The sequence below is a fragment of the Esox lucius genome, chromosome 21, assembly GCF_011004845.1.
Source record: "Esox lucius isolate fEsoLuc1 chromosome 21, fEsoLuc1.pri, whole genome shotgun sequence".
In the NCBI taxonomy this organism is placed as follows: domain Eukaryota; kingdom Metazoa; phylum Chordata; class Actinopteri; order Esociformes; family Esocidae; genus Esox; species Esox lucius.
The window spans coordinates 20848916-20874988 of NC_047589.1; the positions used below are offsets into that span (position 1 = coordinate 20848916).

Consider the following 26073-nt stretch of genomic DNA (forward strand, 5'->3'; position numbering starts at 1 on the left):
TATGGAGATTGGGATGTTGGATTTAACCCCTCAATTACACATCACTGTGACATAAGTCCTGCAGGCTTCCCATGGTGGTGGCAAAATGTAGGAAAACATCATTTATTAAAAAAAAAAAAAAAGTATTGATCTGAAGACTAAAAAAAGGTTTGTTGCCCATCCCTGCGCTAGATTCTCTGGTCGCCGTTACACTGCGGTGTTAGATCATTATCTGGAATTGCTGAGTGGTGACAAAACAATCAAATGACCGCTCCCGCCGACACTGTGTCAGATACACATCGAGTGGCCCAAGGAGTGTGTGTGGAAACGTTGAAGGTAAGCAGGTGACACACACATCCAGTAACCCAAAAGCATTTGCAAGTCATGCTGACAAAGGAGGCCAAAGGACTAGAGCTAATCAAATAGCAGCCTATTCTCCAGATAGTGCACAGCTTTTCACCCACCTCCCATTGTTCCCAGTCTAAAGTAGTGCCCTGTGTAGGGAACAGGGCAGAATTGGAGACTTGGTAGAGGAGGGAGCTTGTTACAGAGAGTAGAAGCAAGAGGCAGTCGAGGAGATTGAATTACAGGTCCCCCCAGGCCACATAGGCTATCAGGCCGACCCTCCTCCATCGACCCGCACCCAGCTGCAGGAGCAAACACACCCAGAGAGGAGTGTCCATATCCAGGCACACGCAGGAGGTCAACAGCATCTCGTCCCGCGACACTGGGCACACTGATGCTAATGATGGCTGGAGGTCGGCTGTTTTTCTTTTTGTTGTTGTCACCCCCACAGTCAATATCGAAAGCTCCCAATTAGGCTAAGCATCTGAGGTGGAGCGTAGTCCAACACCCGCTGCTCAAACTGAGGGATCCAAAGTGGAAAATGAACATAGAAACAAAAGGATCCTTCAGTGTGACAGCCAAAGACACTGGGCCTGTTTAGGAAAACCAAAAGTAGAAGTAGCTGAAAATCCAGGGGAAACCAGTCTGTCGCGATCTGTGTGATAGTGATCTGTGATGCTGCTTTCACAAGCTTCTTGGAGGAGGGTCAATGGAAGACAACAGCTTCTGTCTGCCAGACGTTTTTATTTACATTACATTTTAGTCATATGGTAGATGCTCTGATCCAGATTGACTTACAGAAAGTTCATACATAATAATAGAGCCAGGTGAAACAACCACACAGTTTAGTAGTAAGAGCATTCTAACCAATGAACTAGTTATCGGCAAAGGTCAGTGCCGGAAACAGGAACACACAAATAATGAACATGAAACATAAAAACTTAAAAAGACAACAGACAGACTGTACATTTAAATTGGGATGACAACTAAGCTCTGGTTTTTATAGAATTTAACTGTCAGTAGAATTATTCTCCTGTTGCACAGCAACTAAATCAACCACTGTCACCTTGACCTGATGTCTTCTTTGTGCGTGTACTGGGCAAACAGTAGAGAGAGGACGTCCAAAGATCAATGTGTTGTTTGCTAGTGAATCGGTGGTAAAGTAATATGCCCAGCCATTGACCTCATGGCCACCATTTTCAGCTCATTGAGTGTTTCATCAACCATGGCTTTTTCAGAAGCTCAGGGTCATTGTCAACTCACACTGATGGATCAGAGAGGATGGGCTGGTTTCAGTGGACTGGTTGATAGCGTTAAAAAGATGGATTCCACGTCACTAGAACATGAAACTAAAGATCTTACTTGAACAAGCGCTGATACATGGAAATCACATGGTGAGGAACATGTGTGGAACATTCAGTTATAAAACCCCAGTTTCCTTGTTTTTATGTTTGTGGAACCAACTACGTAGTTACCCTGTTAATGAAATTAGGTATCACACACATACAAACCTAGGAGGGTATTACAGTTAGATGGGCTACATTTAGCATCCTATAAGATGCTATAACCGGCAGTTATACTGTATCACAACCACTCTAGGGATTTTACAAATTACGTGTTGTGGAGAAAACGTAAGCAGAAAGCTCCTCTTTCTGCTGATTGTCCAAATTGTTAGTTTAAAGTGATTACAAAAAGGAAGAGGTATCACCGAACCAAGGAAAAAGTTGTAATCACTAGCTTTTTTCATCAGACAGGAATGAGACAAAACAGCTTTCTGCTGACTAATTTGCTCTTATTGTTCCATTTGGCTTGCCTCGTCCAGTCCAAGTCATACATTAGCATCTAAATGGTCCATCCAAGGAAGGATGAATCAGCTTATCTCCAGGGATACAACAATGTTTGCCTGGCCCTGAAACAAAAAAGGATTTAAAAGGAAAAGGTAGCTCTAATGGCAGTGGTAAGTGTTACCTTGCCAACAAACCACTATTTTCTCCCAGCCTCCTAGATAAAAATCAGAGCTTTTGTTCTTCCTCATGTCACGATGAACACAAAATGCATGAAAAGGCCTCAGAACATCACGCTAAATGTTAACTCTATGACCTTTCAGAGTGACAGAGATGGCAGTCCGACCAAATGTAAAAACAGAAACCCCTCAAAACAACCCCTCTACTCAACAGCGCTGGCATACGCTCACTTACTGAACCACGATTTATACCACGATAAAACTAATACTTGCAAGTCAAAACAGATTCAGTAATGTTGTCAGTCCCAATCTGCATTGCCCTGCAAGGTTATTATAGTTTAGCATTTTCTATTAGTTTTTATTTTCATTTCGTTTTGACTTTTTGTTTTCAAATTCAGTTTAGTTTTAATTAGTTTTTTAAAGTGGGTTTGCTAATTTAGTTTTTATTTTTTGAAAATGCTTAGTTTTAGTCTATTTTTGTAATATGGGCTATTTGTCAGGGGCAAGATTCAAAAAGGTCAGAAAAAGTATTGTGTAATAATAACTCAACAAAAACTATGTTGTTTAGGGGCAAAGTGTTATGATATGTATATTTGGAGCAAGGCACAGATTCACAGATGTTAGCACTCAAAACCTGTGATAACCATGAATCATCATACATTTATATGTCTAGCACTAGTTTTGTTATGACCTTTGCCAAGGACATAAATAGATAGAACTCAAAATGCAGATGAAGTTCTTAGCCATCTGATCAAAAGTAGATTTGCTTTAATGTTTTGAAAAAAGTATCTGAAAGGGATAGTTAAAATAATTCCTTCGTTAATAATGTTACACAACTTTATTATTTTAAATATGGTTCACGCCTTCACAAAATATACACATTTAACACCCTAGAGGCCTACCAAATTCACACCACATGGAAATTCCTTTAACGTTAACGTTACCTCTTACAAAATCCACACGCCGTACCAAAAATCTAACGTTACACATCTTCTAAACAGAATTCACAATCTACACAAATACCACAGCTGTACAATTTTCACACCCTATTCTAAATTTATACAATAGCCTTCTGCCTACTCATCTGGATTGAAGCAACAAACATTCAGTGTAAAAGTAAAAATGACATAACATTATTTAATATTTGAATCTAGGCGCAGCCAGGGGCCGGAGGGTGTCAGGTTTGGGGACCACACGATTTCGTCTTTGCTCTTTGCAGATGATGTTGTCGTGTTGGCCCCTTCAAACCAGGACCTTCAGCATGCGCTGGGACGGTTTGCAGCCGAGTTTGAAGCGGTGGGGATGAGAATCAGTACCTCCAAATCCGAGGCCATGGTCCTCAGTCGGAAAAGGGTGGCTTGCCCACTTCAGGTTGGTGGAGAGTGCCTGCCTCAAATGGAGGAGTTTAAGTATCTAGGGGTCTTGTTCACGAGTGAGGGAAGGATGGAACGGGAGATTGACAGACGGATCGGTGCAGCTTCTGCAGTAATGCGGTCGATATATCGGTATGTCGTGGTGAAGAAAGAGCTGAGCCGCAAGGCCAAGCTCTCGATTTACCGGTCAATCTACGTTCCTACTCTCACCTATGGTCATGAGCTTTGGGTCATGACCGAAAAGACAAGATCCCGGATACAGGCGGCCGAAATGAGCTTTCTCCGCAGGGTGGCTGGGCGATCCCTAAGAGATAGGGTGAGAAGCTTGGTCACCCGGGAGGAGCTCAGAGTAGAGGCGCTGCTCCTCCACATCGAGAGGGGTCAGCTGAGGTGGCTTGGGCATCTGTTTCGGATGCCTCCGGAACGCCTTCCTGGGAAGGTGTTCCGGTCCCGTCCCACCGGGAGGAGACCCCGGGGAAGACCTAGGACAAGCTGGAGGGACTATGTCTCCCGGCTGGCCTGGGAACGCCTCGGTGTCCCCCCCGGAAGAGCTGGAGGAAGTGTCTGGGGAGAGGGAAGTCTGGGCATCTCTGCTTAGACTGCTGCCCCCGCGACCCGGCCCCGGATGAAGCGGAAGACGATGAATGAATGAATGAATCACAGCTTATAGTGTTTTGACATCGACAACCCAAGTGCATTTTACCTCAAACTTGCGACTAGTTAACTTTCTAAAGAAGGCGCAATCGCTTCTCGGGTAGACATTAATACACTGACAAAATTCTATTCAGAATTTAAAATATTTGTATACCACTTTTTAATGTGTGATTGTGTAAAGGTCTTCACGAGATACCAACCTTTCGCGAACTTGCTTCAACGTCGAACACTCGTTCTCATGGAGACGCGGTGTGCACGGAGGGGAGGGGTGTGTGTGTGTGTGTGTGTGTGTATGTGAGTGACAGAGAGACGGAGGGAGACCAGGGAAAGGAAACACAGCTGAGCGAATACTCTGCGTGTTTTAAATAGCGCTAAAAAAGGAAAGACATTGACAAGGACGAAAACTAAGAACATTTACTCTATAATTGTATTTCAGTTAGTTTTGTCAAGCACACATTACAGTTTTAGTTAGTTACCGTTTTTTTGTAATGCCTCGTTTTTATTTTTATTTCAGTTAACGACAATGTTTTTTCCCACCTAGTTTTCGTTTTTTCGTTCGTTTTCGTTAACGATTATAACCTTGTTGCCCTGTCAAACAAACAATACAGGAAAAAGAATAAACATCTCATTCTGTTGTATAAAAGGAAATTAACCACATTTTCTAAAATTATAAGCAGTGACAATCTGCAGAGCTATGTTCATAATCTCGGTCCAGTGAGATTCAAACCTTTTCATCAGTGACCCTCTTTTCCCGCAATAATCTGAGGAGAAGACATTTTTGAGGAGTAGAACGTTCCGAACTTGACATTGAATACCACTGGTGTAAATGCTTCTCAGAGGTCCATTAGCTATCAGTTAAGGCCAATTCTATGTCTGCATCATGATGGACAGCAATAGCAGTACTTAGCCAGCTTTTAGTCCTACTCCCTTCAGAGCTGTTAAGCTGTCATGCTTAGAGTGCAGCCATTATGCTGCATAGATATCAGATGGTGGAGACTGACCCCTTAAAGCGCAGTGAATTTGACGGTAGGCGCAGTGGTAAAATTGCTTTCACAGCATTCAGAGGTGTACATTTTACAGTTACATTTAGCATTGATTATTCACATATGTAGTTAAACATAAAAAGAACTATCAAAAATTCCCTTTTCCTGTTAACTAAATATATTTCCTGTCAACATGGCGCAATCAAGCTTCCAGCTACCTTCACTCCTGAGGGACCAATTAGCCATGTGCACTAACCAAGCCCTCCGACTACCTAATCAGCAGACATCCCTTCATGTCACATCCTCTGATACAACAGTACCCATGTCCCATAAAACATGGACCGAGACAAAAGAAAAATAACTGTGGCCTAATATAGCTACTGTTCAGGGAGTCATTGCCCATTTTCATGCTAATGAACGCATGTTAGGCATGCGCTGGCTATGTAAATTAGCTATGCATATTGGCCATAAGAGCTCCCCAATTAATTCATCTGCCAGCCTCATTGCCAAAACAATTACAGGAGACATTGACTGGTAAAATGTTTGTTATGGCCCAGCACAGTGTGAGTAATTGGCCTCAACATCCAGGGGAACAGCCTGCCATGCATGTCCTGACACAGACACTGTAGTCTAGTTGATGCCTGTTGTCATGAACAATTTATGTGATTGATCTATTCCTTTGTCTACTGGAAAACAATGCTTGTCAATGTTTGTGAAAAGAGGACTGTCATGTAATCCACAGTCCACTAAGGCCAATTAAGGAATAGTGGGCTCAAGTATTCGCTAAAGCCCATCTTTTGAGACAAGCTGAGTTGCTTTTAATATTGCTTTTGTTGTGGAACTGCTTTCAAAGTAAATAACTACTGACTTCATGCTATTGCTAATTTGAAGATGAACCACACTTTATCACAGCCAATAATGCCGCATTTCCATTGGTGCTTTACCCCGGTACCAGGGCTACATTGATTTATGTTAATGTAGGCTCTAGAATTTCCTGTTTTGACTATACATTTGGTACCAAGGAATTAAGGAGGGGCTCAGGTGGGGCTCAGGCAGGGAGGGAGGAGTAAACTATCAACTCAATTTGGTTTTCTGGTTATGAAAAATAAAAGGCAATAGCTTTGGAATAGTTTTGTCAAAACTATCTATCTTTAATAGATGGATTTGGGAGAATTCTGAGGTAAATCTGTGTTATGTCTCGGTCTCAGTGCTGCGTTTTTCTATTGAGTCAATGGCTTCGTACTACTTTTGGTCATTCTGAGTCTTCGCTTCCCTGTACTGTTTTATTTTCTTAATTTGATCAGGGATTTGTAGGTGAGATTGGATGAAAACCATTACGAGAAGCCTAAAGCAAACTATACACATTACTATTAGAATAGAACAACATGCCGCGTTTTCACAGCACGTAACGCGTCAACCCGCAAACCCCGTCCTAAGTCCTAGTGGCCGACTGGTGCTGGCCCGTGTCAATGGAAACAGAAATATTTCTGGACTTTAGGGTAATATACCAGTGTTTGGCACCAGTGGAAACGAGGCATGAGTTACTTTTTCCAGTAAAAAAACTACGACAATGTGTTAATGTAGTATACTATTTTAAATAACAAAGACCACTAAGATTAAAAATGTCCTCCAAAGATGACTTGAGGTCATGTGATTAAAGGAAAAGAAAAAGAGACCTGGCAAATTATTCTCTAGTTATAGTGGGGACATTCCAGTTAGAGGGGGCTGAGAAGAACCACAGTGGTTTCACTACAACATTAACTTTTAACCAAGTCTTTCTTAATATCACAGTGATACAAACATCTAATATAAAGAAGTCTCAAAATCCATCTAGTGAAAGTAGGAAGAAATTAACGAAAACAGACCCATGTCATTAATAACCATCCATGTCAAAAGCATACAGGCAACTGAATGAAACAGCCAGGGCTGACTAATAGATGCAGACATCTCCATTGACTCAAAGTGACTGCAGGGCAAAGGCAGTGCAGCAGCTGTGGCGAATATGGCTTAGCTTGAATGGTACCCCTCTTCTGCCAGTCCTTTCTGTGAAAACGGCTACAAATGAACTTCCTCATCCTCTGTGAGAAAGGGTGGGGAGAAACACAGTGAATGCTTGGCTGGCCAACTGAAAAAGAGGAGTCAGTTGGCGGAAGAAGAATGGGGGTGGTGGTGCGCATTGTCGGCATGGTGATGCCCTCTGAAATCCTCAAACTCAGGGTCAAGAGAGAGGGTGAGAGAGGGGATGTGAGTGAGTGAGTGAGTGAGTGAGAACCCACTGATATCGCATCTCTAAAGGAAAAACGGTCGACCATCTTTGACACAACCAACATTTAGGATAACAGATGACCGTGTAACGATAACATTATCCAACCACCATTTATGATGATTGACTACTACACAAAGATATCATTATTCAACTACCATAATGGAATGACATATTACTAGACAAAGATAAACATTATCTACTCACAGGTAAAAGGTCAAAGACAACTTTAAGTTGATTTTGAGGTAGATAACCAAAGATAACCTCCATGCAGCTACTATTCACTAAGCGAACACACTGCCAATATTGAAATAAAATGGGTTTCATTTATTTTTGCTTTGGTTTGCTTACAGCAACATCTGAATAATGATTATCTTTAATCGCCTTGGCAAAGCATAAAATTGGGTTTACTTTGGCACAGAGCTCCTGAGACAATGTCGCCTTAACATGAGGGGAAAGCGTCGCTCATGAATCACGTCGGGTACCTGCCTTAAGATTTTGTGTTAAACATGTACAAAACTATAGGTCAAACTATGTTTGCATAGCACGGTTTGGGAAAGTAGATGATTTAAATGTCACTGGTAGTCTGTAGACACTAAATCATCTACAGTACAGATGGACTATAGAAATACAATTTTACTTCTTCTACCTTTCCAAAAGCATATCTGATTTACTTCCTGTTGTGCAAATGCTGTATTTGAACTACAATGAAGGCCAACATAGGAGACAGTGAGAAAAAATATAGATAAAATCTACAACAGTCATAACTGAGAATTTCTAATGCTGACACAGCACACACACATGCATATGTTTACACACACTTCACACTAATCACATTCACTACAGCTGCTTCTACCCTGTACCATACAGAAATAAAAGACCATATCAGTTGCGGTAAGGTTAGACCAAGATGACGTGAATGTGAATGACAGGAAATGTGTGAAGTATGCAGCATGAGCCATCGTTCTTGTCTGAGCAGAAGCTACATTATTGTAGTCTCTTTGTTGGGCTGTATCCGTCCTCGCCTGAAGCTTATATGAGAGCGTTGTACCTCTATAGAATGTTAATCAGTGTGAGTCTGCTGTATAACACAATAACTTCTGTATATTGATCTCAGGGGACATGGCTTAAAACTGCTTCTTTACTGAGCCTTCCATGAAAAGGGCCAGTGTGCCTGGCGTGTGATGGAAGTAGGCAGGATGGAAGACAAACATCCGTAAAAAAAAGGCCTGACAGGAAATAAGAGACAAAAAACTAATTATGACGTGAACGAGCATCAAAAGCAATAAAGAATCTGGAAAATTTGGCGCATTCGCCTTATTCACCTATGGCACTTCCTTTAAACCAAAACGAGGCTGTGGGGTACGGAAGTAACGTTGGCCCGCCCATCTGTAGACTTCTGTCATAACGTTACCTACAATGCCGCCGCATTGTTGTGTTCCCAAATGTACGTCTTCAAAGAGAAAGAAATCCTATACAGGTCAAACCTTCCATCGTTTCCCCAAAGATCCTGTACTTTGCCGTGAATGGATTCATAAAATAAGAAGAGATCCCGGCCACCATTTCAAGGTAAGATATTAACATTAGTTTACAATGCTAACGTTAGCCATATTTACGTTAACTGTCATGGAGATAGCTAGCTAAACCTTCCGGCTAAATAGACATTCCTTGATTAGCCACGCACCCGTCCTTTTTAAGTTATAACAAGCGAAGGGCTGATTCGGGGGTAACTTTTTACAAGCCTGGTCAGCTAACGTCCTGCCGTGGGTAGCCATGTCTTACAGCAAAATATAAACAAGACGTGATCTGTGCCTGTTTATGATAATAACCATTGCTAATCTAGACCATGTTAAGCACACAACTATAAACAGTAACATCCATTTTACTGGGTTTGTGCATCCCAGTAGACGACATTACTGATTCGTTTTTAGCATCTGTGTTACCTGTGAGACCTGAATAGTACCTTCCCCAACCCTACGTAACATCGCATTGTGAACTGAGCAACCCATGCCTGTAAACAAATTAACATATACTTAATATTTAATCATTTTAATAACCAACAGTAGCACCCTGCCTTGCTTTGTAGTGACACTTTGGAAACAAGCTATTTTGACTGATGGTTCCAATACACTTTTAGCTAAAGATCACATCAACTGCACATAACATGTTCTTTTTAGTCTAGCAGGGAAAGATGAACTGTTGATATGAACGATCAAGATGAACATTTGAACGTTTAGCAAGCGTATTTGTTCTAGCAGTGGCACCACTCCTCAAACTGAGCAGTTTATCCACAGTCATGATACCTGAATGTTGTAAGGTGCCTTGTTTTTTCGCATTGAGCGAAAAGACTTAGCTCTCACACTGACTGTCTCGCTCCTCTTGACTGTCGGTAAAATAATTTATTGTTAACACTCAAAATAACAGTCAGTCTGGTGTGGTTAATATATCTTTACAATGCTTAGCATCAGCTTGTAATGTTGTCACGTCCTGTTGTTTTATCTAGCTAACAAGCTAACTTTAAAAGTATAACATTAACTAATGTTGATTTCAGAAAAAAAGCAGTGATCGTCCGTGCATTACCTTCCACGTCGTGCACATATCCCTCGATCCAGTTGCTGTATCCTTTCAGAAAAACAGCCCGGGGAATCATGCAGTCCTTATTGGCCCATTTTTCAACATAGACCACTGTTATTTCGGGAAGACATGAAAGATTTGATGTCCACACAGGTATCACCATGATGACAGACGCCCGCTGCTGCGCTCTGTCAATGAACTTCCGGTTTAGAGTGTACCCCCTAGCCTCGTTTTGGATTTCAAGATGGAGGCGCGGTGAATAAGGTCAATTGGCTTTTGCTTAATGTCAGTAACAGAAAATCCAAATGTCATGATAAATTTAAACACCACATGAATCAATGAAAATCAATCAGCATGATGACGACCTTGATGGTGAAATTGTTCCTGAGAAGTATTTTTTTTTGAAAAAGGTGTGATGGAAGGTCAATGATTTTCAGCTAAGGTCCTGACAAGTAGACCCTTATTCTGCTGACTTGTAAAACGCAGTGTAAGGATTACACGCTATCACAGATCACAAGGGCAAATCCAGCTGCATGGTGCCTTTCCTCCCAGATGAGCTCAACACATTCTACACTCGCTTCAAACATGGACAATACTGAGACAAACAGGAAAGCACATGCTCAGGACAATTAGGTGCTCTCAGTCTCAGAGGCTGATTTGAGGGACGCACTTAATGGAATAAATACTCACAGAGCTGCATGCCCAGATGGCATTTCTGATCAAATCCTCAAGAGTGTTTGCCAACCAGCTGGCAAGCACCTTCACAGACATCTTCAACTAGTCACAGTTCCAGTCTGAAGTTCCCAGGAAAACCAATGCAACAAGTCGTAATGATATTGCCATGTCACACTTACCAGTGTCATCATTCAGTTCTATGATGGGCTTGTCATGCATGGCCCACATCAATGGCAGATAACGAGGATCACTGGCCTACCGCTACAGATATGCAATTTCCATTGCTATCCACACTACCACAACACACCTGGGGAAGAGGAAAACCTCTGTGAGAATCGTGGTCATTGACTATGGTTGAACATTCAATACCGTTCAACACTGTTCACCAAACTAGTCACCAAGCTTAAAGCACTGGCTCTGGACAACACCCTGTTTAATTACATATGGGACTTTCTGGGGAAGGAAGGGGAAGACCTCAGGCTCTGTTGGAAACAACACCTCTTCCTGGTAACCTGGTCTGCTTTACTCCCATACAATTTACAGTGGGGTTCCCCAGGGGTGTGTCTTCAGTCGTCTGCTTTACTCCCAGAACATTTACAATGGGGTTCCCCAGGGGTGTGTCTTCAGTCATCTGCTTTACTCCCTGACCATTAACAGTGGGGTTACCAAAGGGTGTGTCTTCAGCCGTCTGCTTTACTCCCTGACCATTTACAGTGGGGTTCCCCAAGGGTGTGTCTTCAGCCGTCTGCTTTACTCCCTGACCATTAACAGTGGGATTCCCCAGGGGTGTGTCTTCAGCCATCTGCTTTACTTCCCGTTCACCCACCACAGCGTGGTGTTTCACTACACAAACACTGGCATCCAATTTGCTGACAACGCCACGGTTGGAGGCTTTATTACTAACAACGATGAGTCAGCCTACAGGTAGGAGGTAAGCCACTGGCTTTGTGATACCATGATTACAACCTCACCCTCAGTGTCAGCAAAAACAAAGGGGATTACTGTTGACTTAAGGAAGAAGTGGAGGAAACTGTTAACGCAGATACAATAGAGAGTGTCAGCATTTTCACATAGCCGAGGTATTTGTAGCGCATGGACCAATGTTTTCACAAGAGTGCCACAGCTGCCCCGACTCTTAAGGCAACTAAGAAGTTTGACATGCCATCCTGAGTCTTTCCAAATACTAACCGGTTCACCAGAGTACATCCTGACCAGCTGCATCACAGCCTGTAGGTAACACAGCCCAAAACATTATTGGGGCCAGGTTCCCACCCATCCACCACATCTATCCAAACCCAAGCCTTGCCATATTCATCTGTTTACCAACCGACCCAGAGAAAGTTTCTATCTGCAAGCCAATAAACTGCTTAACACTTGAACTGGCCTGACTGACAGCCCTCATGGACTCACCCACACAAACATTGCTGCCACGCGCACGCAATAGCCGCTACCAGAATACATTTTAGTATTCACCTCATGCCTAGACGCTATTTACTACCGCACAATTTCATGTGTATCACTCCTCCAGGGGATAGACGTAAATACGGACAACACCGCAGATCTGTTTCCCCAGCGTCTGTATTCACACTCAATATTGTGTCCTTATTAGAACTGCTATTTATAGATAATTATATATTTATTACTCCAGTGTTGATGGCAAAATGGCAAGCAAGCATTTGGCTGAATAGCCCATACCTTATATGTCTGTTTCTATGACAATGAACCTGAAGGTTTACCTCAAACACCCTCCCAAGATGTTCCTAGGGAGGGTCTTCGGTGGTTGATATCTCTGTCTGTCTATCACTGCCTGGCATTTTGTGGCCTGGCGTTTATCTGCTTTTTGAGGAGGCACCCTAGGAAACTGACATTACTGTCCTGCTACAATAACAAACAGGCAGCAGCTTGACTATCACTCAACTGTGGGACTATGGCATTGTTCTTCATTTAAGCATTTGGATGTTGCACCCTGAATAGTCCTTTCATCGCCAGCAGCCTACAATGTCTGTGGGCCGCAGCCGGCATTAGCAAGACAGCAAACTTCCTTTATTATCTTCCTGTTGCTGCTAGTGAGACGCCCTGCAAAGGTACATTTGAACACACACTTCTCTCATGCTGGAGTGTGACACACACAGGAAGTGAGAAATGCATTGTAGCTCCATATCATACAAACATTTCCTTCCTGTTCTCAGGAAGGGTAAACCTCCACACAAACCTCTGACTACTCATACTGTGAATGAGAGGTCTTCCAAAGTAGTGATATCTGCTGTTCCATCATGTGACCGCCTCATATGGGCCTGCCTTCTGTCTCTATTCCCCATCGTCCAATTATGAAACATGAGTGTGGCTGCGCTCGTATGAACTCACATGAAGGACATTTGAGACATTCATGTGAGGATTCCACCCTGGAAATGATGATTAACATCAGCAATAAAATAGAGAGAATGAGAGCTCACTTATCAGATATAAATCAAGCAGACGCTGCGCAGAAACAAAACCACTATCAAACATGGGAAAACAAACAGAATGACATCAAACAAACGCTCAACATCCTAGCTAGCTGAATGAGGGCTGAGCTAAGCTAACCGGCCAGACTTAACTGTCGGTTTGGAGTCAGGGCTGTTGGTCCCTTAGTGGAACACTCTTCCTGAGTTTCAGGGCAGCAGTGCTGAAAGCTCAGTTCCCCAATGACAGACAGGCACAAACAACAAAGAAACACTTACCAGAGCTTGTAACAATAAGAGTGTTCATGAGTGAACGAGTATGTGTGTGTGTGTGTGTGTGTGTGTGTGTGTGTGTGTGTGTGTGTGTGTGTGTGTGTGTGTGTGTGTGTCATTTCACAGCCGATTGCATCACTGTTTTCTCACTGACTGAAAGAGCAGACAAGACTAACCATGTTTAGCCACACCTCAAAAAAGTGGGTTAGAGAAAATGCCCCACGCTTTCTGATCGAAGGAATAACATCAAGATGTCCCACAACAACATGTAGATATTTTATTGAGCATCACCGAGGGGTTTGTGTAAAACATCTTTGGATGGATACTTGGATGATGGACACAATGACTGCCCAGTGGTCAGAACAGCATGTCACCACATGAATAGAACTGAGCCTAATGAATGGCAGCAGGAAAATAAGCCATTATCTATCTAGGCCTCGCCGCGTTTCAGGGACGCATGTCCCAAATGTAGGCATTGAGGCACAGTCAAAAACCTGGACAAAAGCAGTCAAAGAACAGGCCCTCATTTCATAAATACAGACAGGCTTCGATGAGTAAACTCTCCCCCCACTTGAGGAATGCTCACTTTTCAGCACTGGAAGAAGGTAGGCTGAAAGAGCTCCCGTTCTGTGATTCAGTATGCAAACAAAGGCAATTTCACAGGATCTTAAGACCAGGACTCTTTCTCTCGCATTCCCAGCCTGGCTTCCATTAGTATGTAAATAACCACCCAGGAGGACTAAACATGAAGGGCCCAGGAAATCGCTGGCAAGAACAAGCAGCATTTCACGGGAAGCATGGGAATAGCACTGTCGTTCAATCTCCTATGCATCGGGTTTGCATTGAGCCAAAGAAACGACACAAACATAGCACATGTTGACTGGAACAGCAGGGAATGGAAGTTGAGGATTGGCAGTTCATACAGTTCACATTTATCTTGCTGTTCACAAGCCTTATCGCACCAAACATAATTCGAGTGAACATCAGAATTTTCTCATGCACATCCCCAAGCTCTAGAAAGACTTCAAGCTCTAGAAATTCTACTGTATGTTTGCATCTTTATCTTTCACTGTACAATTTTTTTTAGTGTTGTGTCATTATTGCCAATATTTTTATAAATAATATATTACATTCTTTATTTCTATTATTGTATTGTTGTGGCACTGTTATGAGGATGGAGCACATCTCCTCAGCATCTTGGGCGAGGCCCGCCTTCAGCATGTAGATGGCACATTTAGGGTTGATGAGTCAGTCAGCTATGTCCAGAGCCTGTCGATACACGAGTATCCTGTTCATACGAAAATCAAACCTTGAAACTAGACCGGGAGAAGCTTCGTACTGGCTGGTCCCCTTGAAACAGCATGTTTAGGTCAGTAACCTGGTGTATATAGACTCAATAATGAAGCATTTCGGCCAGGAAAAGACACACAGATAGCTTGATAGAGGTCCAGCTAGCATAGTCCGCAAACATGTGAGCTAACTGCAAGGGACATGAGTCATGACATAGAATCTAGAACGAGCATGAGGGAAGAACACTTAAATGTATGGGAAGGGTCTTATCTGGGTGGCCGTGTTTATACTCTAAGAGGCCTGCTTGCTTTTCTATGTGATATAATTAGCACGTACACACCCCCTCTATTCTTAGCATCCTCCTCCAGTCAAAGGCAATGAGGAAGCGCCTGTCTGTGGGTCTCAGAGGATGCAGCCCGGTTACCTGATCTCCCCTGGCGCTGAGGTCAGAACCTGGCTGGGCAGCACAGGGCACTGAGGTCAGAACCCGGCTGAGGAGCGCAGGGCGCCTCACGCTGTTCTGCAAAGGTCAGTTACATCAGAGGCCTGGCAGCAAGCCAGAGGACAAAGGCAGTGGGTGCACGTCAATACCCCCTAGGATTCCTGCCCTTCATATTCACTGATACGAAAACACTGGGTAGAGACTGGGAAAACTAAACATGGAGAAGATGTTACACCTCTCAGGGTCCTCTTCTCAGACCCAACTAGTTCACTTAACCTATGACGTCTCTAGAAGATTTCTGTTCCTATGAAACCAATCTAAACTGACCAAGGTGGTTCAAGCAGTAGTGGATCGTAGGCAAGCCCAGTCGTTCCAATCAGCTGGTAATCAAACATGCGCACAACAGACAGGGCCAGACACGGCCATATTGGACTAGGCCAGATAGGGCTGTACAGGGCCGGGCCAGACAGGGTCATACATTTAGCAGGGTGGTACAAAACAGCATGTTATCTATAGTTTTGGGGTTGAAATCGACATCTCAGACATGAGCGAATGCTTAACTTTATAAGTTTGCAGACTGAAATTTTTTGTTGCATATGCAAGTGAAATTGTCACGCTGTAGAGCAGGGCGGAGCTTAGCTTTCCCTGCCATGGGTGCGAACCTTAGCCGAGGAGCCCCCCCCCCACTCCAAAACTCTTACTATTGCTACTTGATTTCACAAGTAAAAACAAGTTTCCCGCGAAGAATCTCATCTAAGTTTCATCTAACATGATGAATAGAATCTTGTTATTTTGCTACAAAAACTAGTAGGGTACCTGCAGTTACAAAACATCTCTGCTGGCTGTTGGACCTGGATAAAGTCTGTACTCCCTTCACTCGAAGCCATGCTGCTTCTGTCGTTGTAATGTAAGATCTATCCACCTCATGTTTCTGCTGCTCAACAAATTCTCAAGGCCACGATGCCCAATTGGCACTAAGGGGCCTAAAGTGTGCCAAGAAAACATCCCCCACACCATTACACCACCACCACCAGCCTACACGGTGGTAACAAGGCATGATGGATCCATGTTCTCATTCTGTTTACGCCAAATTCTGACTCTACCATCTGAATCTCAACAGAAATCGAGACTCATCAGACCAGGCAACATTCTTCCAGTCTTCAACCGTGGAGATGAGTGATACCCGGTGGGGTCTTCTGCTGTTGTAGCCCATCCACCTCAAGGTTGTGCGTGTTGTGGCTGAATGCTTTGCTGCATACATCAGTTGTAACGAGTGGTTATTTCAGTCAAAGTTGCTCTTCTATCAACTTGTCGGCCCAACCAGTCGGCCCATTCTCCTCTCGCCCACAGGACTGCCGCATACTGGATGTTTTTCCCTTTTCACACCATTCTTTGTAAACCCTAGAAATGGTTGTGCGTGAAAATCCCAGTAACTGAGCAGATTGTGAAATACTCAGACCAGCCCGTCTGGCACCAACAACCATGCCACGCTCAAAATTGCTTAAATCACCTTTCTTTCCCATTCTGACATTCAGTTTGGAGTTCAGGAGATAGTCTTGACCAGGACCACACCTCTAAATGCACTGAAGCAACTGCCATGTGATTGGTTGATTAGATAATTGCATTAATGAGAAATTGAACAGGTGTTCCTAATTATCCTTTAGGTGAGTGTAGATGTTTATCACTTCAATGTCAACTAAATGGTATTTAGGAAATCAACAATCAACACAAAAAAAATCATAATATACCCCCCCAACTATAAAATCTTCTTGTGGGCCCTTCTGATTGGCTACCATGGGTGCCGTACCACCATCGCACGCATTAAAGCTCCGCTTCTGCTGCAGAGCCCAGACAGTGTTAATAGATGTCATTTGTAGCCTGATTCATGCACACACCGGGGTTTCCCTCAGTGTTCTTTGAGTAAATACATTTTGCTTTGCCAAGCTTGAATATCACTAATAAAAGAATCAAATAATGTCACACACGCTCTTTACTAGATGTATATGCTAGGTGTGTGTGCATTACAACCAGTTTGAATGTCTTCCTTCCGACATTTTCTGCACGCCTACAGCAAAAACTACAATAAGAAGGGAAAGTCCACAGACACCTCATTCTCACATTACATTTGTGTGAACCTCTTGGTCTCAGTATGAGCCTAGCATCCATTGTACATCTGCTTGTTTTCTTGTACATGCTCTCTGAACAAGGACAATACAAAATAGGTGATTATGGCTCCAGTGCATTGGAAATGGTAATGTATTTGAGAAACTTCAAATTCTTAGCCTAAAAACTCATGCCCTTTCACAAGCTGTCAAACAAGAAATGCTAGGTACTCATGTAGGCCCATCTTTGAACACAGACTGGACGAAAAGCAATTGAACCTAGTCTCTGGGACATTTCTATAGCTGGAAGGAGAATCCCAGAAAGAAAATATCCTTGTTAAAGAAGAGAATGAGGCCTGTCCGGCAAGACCAGTTTTCTGTAGTGACAAAGATTGTCACACTGCACGACAAAACTGCATAACAGTAGCAGTTGATCAGAAAACACAATTGAGCTCATGCCATTGTTTTAGCCTGCTCCCCTTGGGTCGGGATAAGGTACATCGTTGAAGCCTATCTATGGTTTGATTTGGACAGTGTTGGCAAATGGCTTCCTGCACATTCCAGTTCTGCGACAGTCTGATTAACGCTTATCGCCACAACGCACAGCGTAAACAAGCCAGGAGGAGGGAGAATCATCCAGTCACACCCCTGAAAAGAGGAAGTAGCTTTGCATTCCACTGCCAATTTTTCCATGCCAGCCTGGCTAGAGGCTACTACATTTTCCTGAGGCATCATGAGCCACTTTCACCGGACATGCATCTCGAACGACCCTCCTCTGACTGTTGTCAGAGAGGAAAACCGAGAAGAGAAAGAGAGAGAAAAATGTTACTGACACAATGAGACTGTGAGAAAACTGGTCAAGGAGAGTCAAAGCTACAGCATTCCATCTTGTATGCTATATCATAAACTACAGGGTGCAGTCAATTTATACATTCTCTTATATAAAGTGCCAGGCTGAGTACTAAAGGAACAATTATTTAAAGCAACTCACAAATGTGTACCACCGGCAGCCCAATGAGGATTCCATTCCTACTAATAGGTAGATATCAGATGTTTTCACAACAGTATCATCAAAAGGCAATCGAAGGGTCTGTACAGCAGGAGAATAAACACGAGGGTAGCCACCAGCGCTATAAATGGAACTAATTCCTGGGAGCTGCGTGTGACCTTTCTCCTATTAATTCAAATTTAGGCTAGCCTTGGAGCAAATAGTTGCTCTCCTTGCTCTCATCCAACATCTTATGGAACTGTCACTGATTATGTACCAAAAACTTTATTAATTTATTAATGTCTATATGGTCAACAGTTAAACTCACAAACATTTACACTAATTAGTTTTATAAAGATGGCGTTAGACGCAAATTCTGTAACAATGACTAGGGTCCATTGCTAAAAACAAAAGGTATCTGCATTTTTGCTGCAATTCTCTTTGTGTATCTTTCATACCAAAAATAAAAATGCATATAACTTGCATCATGTTTAAATAGGCAGTGTTTAGGATGTTTGTGAATGTGGTATTATAGTAGACTGTAGAGGACTATTAAACAATACTGAATATTAAACTAGCATTTAAAGGACTACTAAAGACTACTGAATGAGGACTACAAAAGACTACTGAATGAGGACTACTAAAGACTACAAAATGTTTGGCCAGGATACTGTTGATTAGAGTTGTGAGGGTTGGTGGCAACTATTTTGACATAATGTTCATCAAGTCAGTGTAAAACTTTACCCAAAAAGTTTGGAGTAACCGAGCTGTAGAGCTACTCAGACTACCTGTCAAAAGTTGGGAATGGGTACTAGGTTAGTCAGTGAACTTCAACCACTCCAAGCAATGTGTACCCAAGAGACACCATCACCCAGTTCTACCACTGTTTTGTGGTTGATATAATCTACAGTTGATGTTTGCTGCTGTTTTGGCTAGGGTACTGAGGAATACAGGTGACAAGGTCAATCTATGCACTCATCAGGGATAACCAAATACATTGGTCAGGGCAGTGAGCTCAAACATATGACGTCCAGGTCAGGGTAGGTCAACATCTTGTCAGCTATATGGCAATCTCTTGGACACACAGCCAGGTTTCCACTCATCTGGGAAACACTTGGATTTGGGGATCCTTTTACACTTGTGTAGTAACACCGTCTTCACTAAACCACCCAACCAACTAGTTTTCTTTACCCAAGAAACTGGATGTTTTGACTGGGCTCAGGTGTTTCCTTTTTCCTTGCTAACAATAGTAATGCCAGCGAACAATAGTAGTGCCAGTGCCGCTAACAATCATCAGCTAAAACCCACTTCAATTCCATTGTTTTCTTTTGTTTGACGTTCGTATGCTACTGGTCAGATGCTCTAACCACTACGATATATCATCTATCCATTCCTATATACTGAGTCTGAACCATAATGCTGACCTTGCTCCGCCTGTGGTTCAAGGACCCCAGAGGGTAGGCTACTCATTAAAGGGTGTCTTCTGCTGGGATAGTTCCCTAGTGATGCTTTTCAATCTCCACAGAATGGGTTAGCATGTTTTTTTTGGGGCCATCCCCACGCTGTCCCCCTATTTATGGCTGGCTAAGAACCATAACTGCCCTCTGGGATATTTCCTACATCATTCTTGTCGTTGGACACCTGCATACGTCAGTCCGTCGATCTGACGTATCCATTATATCAGGAGGTCCACAGAGGCCAATACCCAGCCAGTCATTGCTGTCATCATTGTGTAATAACAGCAGACTCAACTGAAAGAGTTCCTGCTGTACTATATGACAACTGGTTCCGAATTAAGAAAGGTTTGGGTGATTCAGCTGCGTAGAATCACATAAGAGATGTAACGAATAGCATGCAAATGGAAGGAATAATGCTATTCCTCTAAAGACCTCAGTGCTATATAATATACATGACACAGTCCTGCCACACATGAATAGATGTTGATATTATAAGATGTAGCCTAGACCTACTATATCCAACCACTCAATGTGATCCGACAACATGACCTAACGCTATCTGGATTAGAGGTGGGGAGTGTAGTACGGGAATATCCGTGTAATTACACAAACGTGACAGTGTTAGGCTGCACATTATTATTCATTATGATTCACATTATTATTACCGATCGGTAAAGTGCTTCAGTCATTGCGACACCTGTCCTCCCAAACCCAACCCATGATCAGTGCAATAAATCCAACGTTTAAATTAGCCCTACCTGTCCGTATTAAATAAATGCCAATACTTTCAATTCAATACCGAAACAAGGACAAACATTTCACTCACCTAATGTTTTGACGGCAATCTGCCGCGTCAAAGGTGGCGGCAGGTTGATGCATACTAAGTCCACATCCTGATGAAGCAAAACTTCGTCGATTTTATTGGTATAAAATGGTACGTCCATTTCCTTGGCCAGCTCCTCCGCTTCCTCCTGAGTTCGTCCCCATAATGCCTTGACGGCGAATCCTTCGTTCTTCAAAAGGGGAATAATAACCCGCGCAGTCAAGCTGGTGCCAAACACTCCGACCCCGGGAAGCATGGCTCGAGTCCCCGTTATCACGACCAGCTTCACAGCATAGCAACGCGGCAGACGCGGGGATAAGTGCGATGGTGAACATCAGGTTGGCCATCCAATTCGCATTTTCGCATTTGATTTGTTTGGTTTATCTAATATTTTACAGTGTCCCTCAGTATTACAACAATAAAACGAAAATCCACGTATTCTAGTCATTAACATTCAAATGCATCACTCTGAATTACCCGATTTTGGCTAGAAACGCGCACTGCACTCGATGAAGGGCATGCTTCGGTCCGTGTACCTTATGCCTCCTATCTGCCTTTCATGCAACGCCCTCCTTATAGATAACGAAACCACTAAACTAAGTGACACATTCTTCTTACCAGCATATGGCTGTGAAAACCCATACAAATCTCCTTCATTAGGCCTCAGAGGATTCCTGTATTTAAAAGCACGTAACGCCGATTATCCAGCGGTATTATGCCGCTTGTTATTGATATTGCAACCCAGTTCTGCACTGACTGTGCGGGATACGTCAGCCTCCTAGGTTGATCCGCTCCCATTTTAACCCTCTCACTCTTGGCAGGAATTTGACGCTTGTCATACTAATCTTCACAGGTGCATAGATGGGCAGTTCTGTACTTAAAATACCTCTTATTTCCAGTTAATCTAGTCTGACGAAATACTATGTCAGTATATGTGCAACATTATGTTCTCAGTTGTGTGCGCAGCGTAGCAGCTACATTTTACGGAAAAAGCATGGAATTTAAACGTACATAACGTGAGTGAAAATAAATAATCGTTTTCGTATGGATAGCCATTCATATAGTACAATGATAGTCTTGTTATTGTGTAATATCGTATAATACAACTTATCGTAACATTTTCTAATTTTATATGATGGCCTTGAACAGTAATTTACAATATGCTGCGCAGTAGCGAATGGGGATTTAGTACAGGCTAAATAGAAAAAGAAAACGACCTCATTGGCAGTTGGCATATGTTATCATATGAGTGACATGAGCTACTTTGAATTCTGTAGCACCGGCCAAAACCCTGGGAGTGGAAGGGAACTGAGTTTTATTATGATTGAGTTTGCTGTAAGTTGCATTGCTCCTGCACATCTTTTAGTGTGTGACTGTGCAGATACTTCACAGAGAGAGTCTACTTCCAGATTATGTAATTTCGCTTTATTTCACTGTTACTCACTATGAAAGGATAATATGATGCATTATTCCCAGGCCTAGTAGAGTGTTACGCTATCTCTATGTTGAATTGACAGGCTGTACAACTGACAAGTCATCAACAACAATCAAATCAATTCACTGAATTGAAAACAAAAAACAAATGGCATGTCACTTAAACCTTAGTGGTCAATATGCACGTGATCAGTTCAGGCTTTAAACTGTGGGGTGACAGAGCACCATCTTTCTTTCATTTATTTTCTAGCCACTGTGGACTTGCTTACACAGTCCACGGGTGTAATCGATTGGTTTGTCTTTGGCATAGTGTCATTGACTCTGCAAACAGCAGAGCTAACAATGTTGGAATACAGTGGTATAACTTTGCCCCGAACACTCTGAGAGCATTTCTTTTATGATCCAATAGGAGGTCAAAGGTCAGTTCGAGGCCTGAAGTTCAAGGTTCTGGTTCCATCCTGGTCCAGTAAAGTTATAACTTCTCTCCAACCACAGATCTAAAATCAGATTACCCTAAGTGAAATCCAAAGCATAATCTCATATAGATAAGACAATATTTGAATTTGGACCAGTGGTTAAGTGCAGCTCCTGTGACGGGTCCAGGAACTCCTGTGAGGGGTCCAGGGAGTAGTGTGAGGGGTCCAGGGAGTAGTGTGAGGGGTCCAGGGAGTAGTGTGAGGGGTCCAGGGAGTAGTGTTCCCTTCTCCTCCACATGGAAGCAGTCACTGAGCAGACTAGGAGGAATGCTGAGTCATGTGGGTGTGAGTGTAGTATGATACACAATCAGAGCTGACTAACTGACTAACGCTGGAACACAAGTTGCCTCTGGTAAACACTCTCTTAATGAATTGAACTGGATGCTCGTGCAGCTGATTGTCCGCAAACAGATGGCAAACACATCTTGCCATGGGCCATGTGACAGGGCAGCATATGACTGGCCTGTCTGAGATGATGTGTGAGTGCGTCTGTTCCTGAAGGTTAAGTAGCCACAGGCAGGTGGGGACAGAGAGAGGCACACTCATGGACTTACTACGAATCTTCGCTGCACACCTTGGTACCTGTGGATGACAGTCAGTTTTAGTCAGTATTGAAACTTGGATTATTTCTTAAAACATCCTCCTCTGTCAGTCAAAATGGCAATAATAGGAGGACTAGGGTGAGCGCGCACGCAGCATACACACATTTTCCTAACATTGTGGGGAGCAGAAAAATGACTTATTTTCGCTATGCCCTAACCTAAAGGACAATAACATGTTTGTGCCTAAACTCAACCTAACCCCCGGAGCAGTGCTGGCTCCTGCCTTTTTGGGGCCCTATGCAAAATTTGATTTGGCAGTTGGAGGGCCCCCTAGCCAGGGCCGCCATAATGCACAGGCTTACCGGGGCTTAAGCCCAGGGGCTTACGAAGACGAGGAGCCAATAAAAAATCACATTACTTCGTAATTTGTCAAATTTTCTGTCCATCACTTGATATTCATGATTCTGGCTGCTGATTGATCCAATTTTGACATGACCAATGATGCTACGTTATCATACGTTAGCATTAGGTTGTTGTCATGGAACCGTATAATGCTAGTGAGAAGTTGTGGCTAGCTAGGTCAAAATGTCAGAAAGAAAAAAGTTTGAGAGCAGTGTTTAAAAACGAAAAACATTACGGCAAAAAGAAAACAGTGAGAAGGAATTGTTTAGGCACATTTAAAGCTAACAGGATTATTTAAACCTGCTAAAAATGAAGAGGCGAGCTCGTTAACGAGCGGTGCAGCGAAAATTAGTGGAGAGGATGACGAGCAGACAGGAGGGCCGCTAACATTACCGGGAGAAGCTGAAGAGGACGAGGACTGGATGAGCGTAGAACCAACCGGAGAAGAGGACCTGGCAGCACGGGTAGATCCAACCGAAGGGGATCACAGTGGAGGAGACAAGTGGGCAGGATCAGGACGGGATGAGTCGGAAGACGACCCCCAAAAGCACTGACCCGGGTCTCTGGGGCCTCTCTGCTTCCTACAAAAACGTTTCAGCCCCGGGGCCTAATGGCAGGTTAAGGCGGGCCTGCCCCTAGCGGTTGGGGGCCCTAAGCGACCACTTATGTCGCTTATGCTTAGAGATGATCCTGTCCCCTAGTATGAAGTTCCTTGTGGACACTAATTATCCGGTTTTACTGTGTTTGAAGGCACTTCGGTTACCCACATGTACAGCACAACCAGTAACACAAAGACCAACATGACGTTACCTGTTCTGACATAGAGATGCAATGGATGGCAGATGTCATTGCTGTACAGTGTCCAGTTTATAACACACAGATACCTGGACCTCATATATAGTACCGGACATATGCGCAGATGTCTCTATTGTTTTAGAAGTTATTTCCTATTTGCTACTTAGAGCAATCAAGTAGTGATTTCTTTTTCCTCAAGTGGCCAGTTAATCTGTGAAGTTGTTTAGCAGTTGCTTTGTTTTTGGTAGCTTTTGCTGTGTTAAGTCACTGCCAGCAGCAATCTCCTCGACTTTAACCAGTCAGCATTCAAAATGCTCTCCCCTGTGTGGTTGTTTCAGATAGCACTTTTAACATTTACAAGTAAGTCGTTCTAGATAACACCCTCTGCTAAATGACTAAAATGTAAATGACGGCCTGTGATCGCAGTCAACCAATTAGTGAAGTACTCTGTATGTATATTTAACCATGTCATACTGTATATATACAGCTCCAGAAAGAATTAAGAGACCAATGCACCTTTTTCTTTCCTTTCCAAAAAAGTTGAGTGAAGAACAGAAGCGTTTGATTTGCAGTGGTCTCTTAATTGTTTCCGGAGCTGTATATATATTTAAAATGTAGCAATCAGCAATTTATGTATTCATAGACTAATGCAAATAAAACGTGAACAATATCTGTCTGCAATTGACTGTTTTAAAAGTAAATAATTAAATTCACAATTTATTATGAATATTTCATAAAATCAAAAAAGTCTTATAACATATATTCTAAATAAAAGACATTAAATTAGTATATCTTATTTAGATGTATAAAAATAAGAAATCATATTTTGTTATTTAGTAAAATAATAAACAGTATTGAAGTCTAGTTAAAGGGATAGTTTGTCCCAGACTCATATTTGTGTAGAAGTCCACTTAGTGGAGTTGTTCCTGAATATGAAAACAAGAGAAACTTCAAATCTCTCCCATGTCCCCTACCTTTGCAAACAAAACATGACCACACCATTTCCCTCAATGATAAATACATTGCTGAAGTCCAGTGATGAACATGGGCCAGCTAGCAAAGGTACCTATCTTCTTGTAGCTTGTTGAAGTTAAAGATCATGCCCTCCTCGTTGACATCGTTGCTGAAGAACAGAAGCTGTGTATGGTGGCTTTAGGAAATAGTTCACTTGTGCCAGTTTGAAGTCACCAATCAGCTCTTTTACCTTTTGTAGTTTGAAATGTTTTTGAGTCGGATAACTTTTACTTCTACCCAATTATGAATAAGGGCTGAACTATCCCTCTAACTAGATTTCAATACTGTTTATTATTTTACTAAATATCAAAATATGATTTCTTATTTTTATACATCTAAATAAGATATATGAACACATATTTAAATAAAGACATAAATATTGAATAGATATTGTAAATTGATAGTTTAGTTAAGTACCTGTTATTAAGAAGAGCAGCCTCATTGCGGTGTAAAAAATTAGCGAATGATATCAACTATTCTTCCTTATCATCCGTTAAGCAACTTGGGCTTTGTCACAAGGGCGTGTAGTGTTGATACTAAATTAAATTAAGACTCAGCAGTTTATATCAGATGTGACTAACAGGTCATAAATTCTTAAGTCTGAAACAGATTCAAGTGAATTCTAGAGGCAACGTAGTAAGTGTGTATGACCGTATTTGTAAACACTTTTTACATCACAGAACTGTCTGTAAATACCTACCACACCTATCAGCCTGTTACATTGTTATTGAACTTTATAAACCAGGTGCCTTGAATCTTGAATGTTGACTGGATGATAGCTGTGG

General features: G+C 42.5%; 1 protein-coding gene across 2 annotated transcripts in view; it reads right to left on the reverse strand.

Moving 5' to 3' along the window:
- The window catches only part of si:ch211-276f18.2 (glucose-fructose oxidoreductase domain-containing protein 1), a 31127-nt gene extending 9715 nt beyond the window's left edge, over positions 1 to 21412 (reverse strand). Inside the window, exon 1 of one of the 2 annotated variants that reach the window (XM_010885706.3) lies at positions 20629 to 21412. In XM_010885706.3, coding sequence (XP_010884008.1) covers positions 20629 to 20881 — 253 coding nt within the window. In that variant the 5' untranslated portion in view covers positions 20882 to 21412. Of the gene's footprint in view, positions 1 to 13529; positions 13596 to 20628 lie in introns of those variants that run through there. The other variant, XM_010885707.3, reaches the window with a different exon arrangement.
- Between the last annotated feature and the right edge of the window lie 4661 nt (positions 21413 to 26073).